This window comes from Notamacropus eugenii, chromosome 2 (assembly GCF_028372415.1).
Source record: "Notamacropus eugenii isolate mMacEug1 chromosome 2, mMacEug1.pri_v2, whole genome shotgun sequence".
Taxonomy (NCBI): domain Eukaryota; kingdom Metazoa; phylum Chordata; class Mammalia; order Diprotodontia; family Macropodidae; genus Notamacropus; species Notamacropus eugenii.
The window spans coordinates 74,224,182-74,227,201 of record NC_092873.1 but is presented as its reverse complement, the minus strand read 5'-3'; the positions used below and the strand labels follow the sequence as shown (position 1 = coordinate 74,227,201).

Genomic DNA, 3,020 nt, shown 5'->3' with positions numbered 1-3,020 from the left:
GACAATAACCAGTATTATTCACAAAGCAAGTGAGTAATTCAACACGCAAGTAGAAAGAATGAAAGCACACTACACTTAAAAGAAAATCTAGAATTTACTAAGGAAAAAAATGGAAAAACAAAAGGAAACTCAGAGTGAGGACTTTGAAAGCACAGATGACATAGGTGCTAACCAGCATCACATCCACAGCTATTACTGTACCTTCAGATTGGATGGAGATTGCACACTGTGAGACAGTTGAGTAAAGACAATTCTTGAAAAATTTGTGATGGTCCCATTTACCTTTTAGGTAGTTAGTAACTATTTCTTGAACACAATATTGGACAGAAAACTAAGTCAAGTCTCAAAGAGTTTCAGTGAGTTTTTCAAGGTAACCTAGTTAGTAAGTTGTGGGTAGAGAAGTCAAATTCTTATATTCTGACTTAAATATCAAGAATTTTTATACTAAACTAGGAAAATATAGAGCTGAAATGTTTCAAAAGTGATCAAGGAGAGAAAATTAACATGGAAGGACAGAAGAGGGAGGGAAGTGCCTGTTTATGACAGAGCAACACGAATAAAATGAGCCTATACTAAATAAAAGAAAGTGAAGTGGTTATAAGTATTCTACTTCTGAAAATTAGGTAAACCGAATTTTGAACATAACATTTTCTTTAAAGCAGTTGTGACATCTTTATTCCTGACACTATAGATGAGAGGGTTGATAGCAGGTGTCAGGATATTGTAGAAGACAGACACCACCATGTCCTTCGCAGTAGTATGATAAGAAGGAGGGAGCATGTAATTATAGATAGAAGCTCCATAAAAGAGAATAACAACAGATACATGGGAGGAACATGTGACGAATGCTTTCCTATGACCTGTAGCTGAATTCATTTTATAGACTGTGAGGAGAATAAGGGAGTAAGAACTTAAAATAATTATGACAGGGATGAGGAGCATGAAGACACAGCACAGGTACATGATTAACTCATACAGTGATGTGTCTGAGCAGGACAGTTTCAACAGAGCAAGAAGCTCACAGAAATAGTTTTGAATTTCTCGAGATTTACAAAATGAAAAGTTCAAGGCGATAGGTGTGAGTGTGATACCTTCAATAGAGCCCAAGGACCAACAAATAATTGCAAGGAGCATGCAAACTCTGTGGTTCATGAGGATGGGGTAGCGGAGAGGGTGACAAATGGCCATATACCTATCATAAGACATAGTTGCCAAAAGGAAGAACTCTGCTGCCAAAAGTGTTACATAGAGTAACATCTGGAGTCCACAACTTGGGGCAGAGATTTTATTAATCCCAATTATCTGATCCGACAGCATCTTGGGGACAGTAACAGAGATATACATCATGTCCATGAGGGAAAGTTGACTGATGAAGAAGTACATGGGAGTGTGGAGGTGGGGATCACACTGAATCAAAAGAAACAAAGTGGCATTTTCAGTCAAGGCTACTATGAAAATAATGAATATCAGTGAGTAGAGGAAAGGAGAATATTTGCTTTGGCTAAAGAGCCCCAACAGGATGAAATCAGTCCCAACACTTTGATTCTCCAAACTCATTCTTTGCTTCATAGCATCTCACCTAGAAAATGTTAAAAACAACAAGAACAAGAAAAGATTTTATATTCTTTCCCTTCTATATAATGGATAGGTAAACTATTAGTGAAGAAGAGAAATATGTTATAGATTGGTGTAACAGAAGCAGACATGTATTTTTGCTAACGGGAGGGATTCCCTATTAATATCAAAGACAATGTCCTACTTTCAGTGACTCGGTCTCAAAACTTCTGTCTTGTCCTGAACTCTTCAGTCGCTATTCCCCCATATTTATAACACACTGCCCAGTCTTGTAGTTTCTACTTTCATAATATCTCTCATATATGATCCATTCTCTGCATCACTCAACATCCCAGTTGGAGCCATTGTTATTTCCATTTCAGACATTCACCTGAACTACTACAGTAGACTCAGATTGGTGCTTCTATCACAATACTTTCCCCCCCTTTAATTTATCTTCCACTCAGCTGGTACAGTGATTTTGGTAATGCTTAGATCTGACCAAGTAGCCCCCTACTCTTTAAACTCCACTATCCTCCTATTTCTTCCAGGACAAATTAAAAATAAAAAAGCCCTTTCTTCAGCAATTAAAGCACTGCATAACCTTATACATATCTATGCTTTAACTACTTCAAATCAGCTAAATTATTCTACATGCTGTTCTTCACACACAATATTCCATCTCCCCTCTCCCTGTCTTTACATTGACTATCTCCTGTGCCTATAATAAATAGTCTCTTTCCTAATTTCCTACCTCCCTGTTTCTCTGCCTTCCTTCAAGACACAACCTTCCTCACTTCTTCACAATTGCAACTGCCTTCCCTTCTGAGAGTTTACTACTCTTTTCTACTACCACATCTACTGCTGTATATGCCTACTTATTTCAAAGTTATCTCCCACATGACAATATGAGCTTCTTGAGGACAAGAACTACTTTTACCTTTTTTTGTATCCCTAGCTTATCTCAGTGAGTGTCACAGAGGAAATAAAACATGGTTGTTATCTGACTAGTAAAACGTGTTAATAATCACTCCCCTCATGGCAGTAGTATGCTAGAGGGGGGGTTTTTATAGTGATCTGTTGGTATTGACATCAATTTTTTAAGTATCTGTGAAATCAAAATCCAAATGAGAGGGTGGGAATCAACTCCATAATCCTAGGTGAAGATCTTCAGAAGAAAGTAAATAAGCATTTTTTAAATGCTTACTGTGTGTCAGGCACTATGATAAAGACTTTATTAATCAATATGAGATGCAAATATGTTCTTTGATCATCACAACAACCTTAGGATGTTGGTACTATTATAAGCACTACTTTATAGTTGAGGAAACTGAAGCTCACAGTGATTAAGAGACTTGCCCAGGGATACCTATGTAGTACGTTCCTCAGGTTGCATTTGATCAAAGGGGCTCTATAACTACACCACCTAGTATGTCAATATATTCATTTCTCTCAACACAATTCCT

At 37.3% G+C, this 3,020-nt stretch overlaps 1 protein-coding gene across 1 annotated transcript; it reads right to left on the bottom strand.

The window, feature by feature from the left end:
- Nucleotides 1–606: 606 nt before the first annotated feature.
- LOC140523546 (olfactory receptor 2T29-like) lies at nucleotides 607–1,569 on the bottom strand. Its single transcript, XM_072638366.1, has one exon. It carries the CDS (start codon nucleotides 1,567–1,569, stop codon nucleotides 607–609), a length of 963 nt encoding a protein of 320 aa, XP_072494467.1.
- Nucleotides 1,570–3,020: the final 1,451 nt, after the last annotated feature.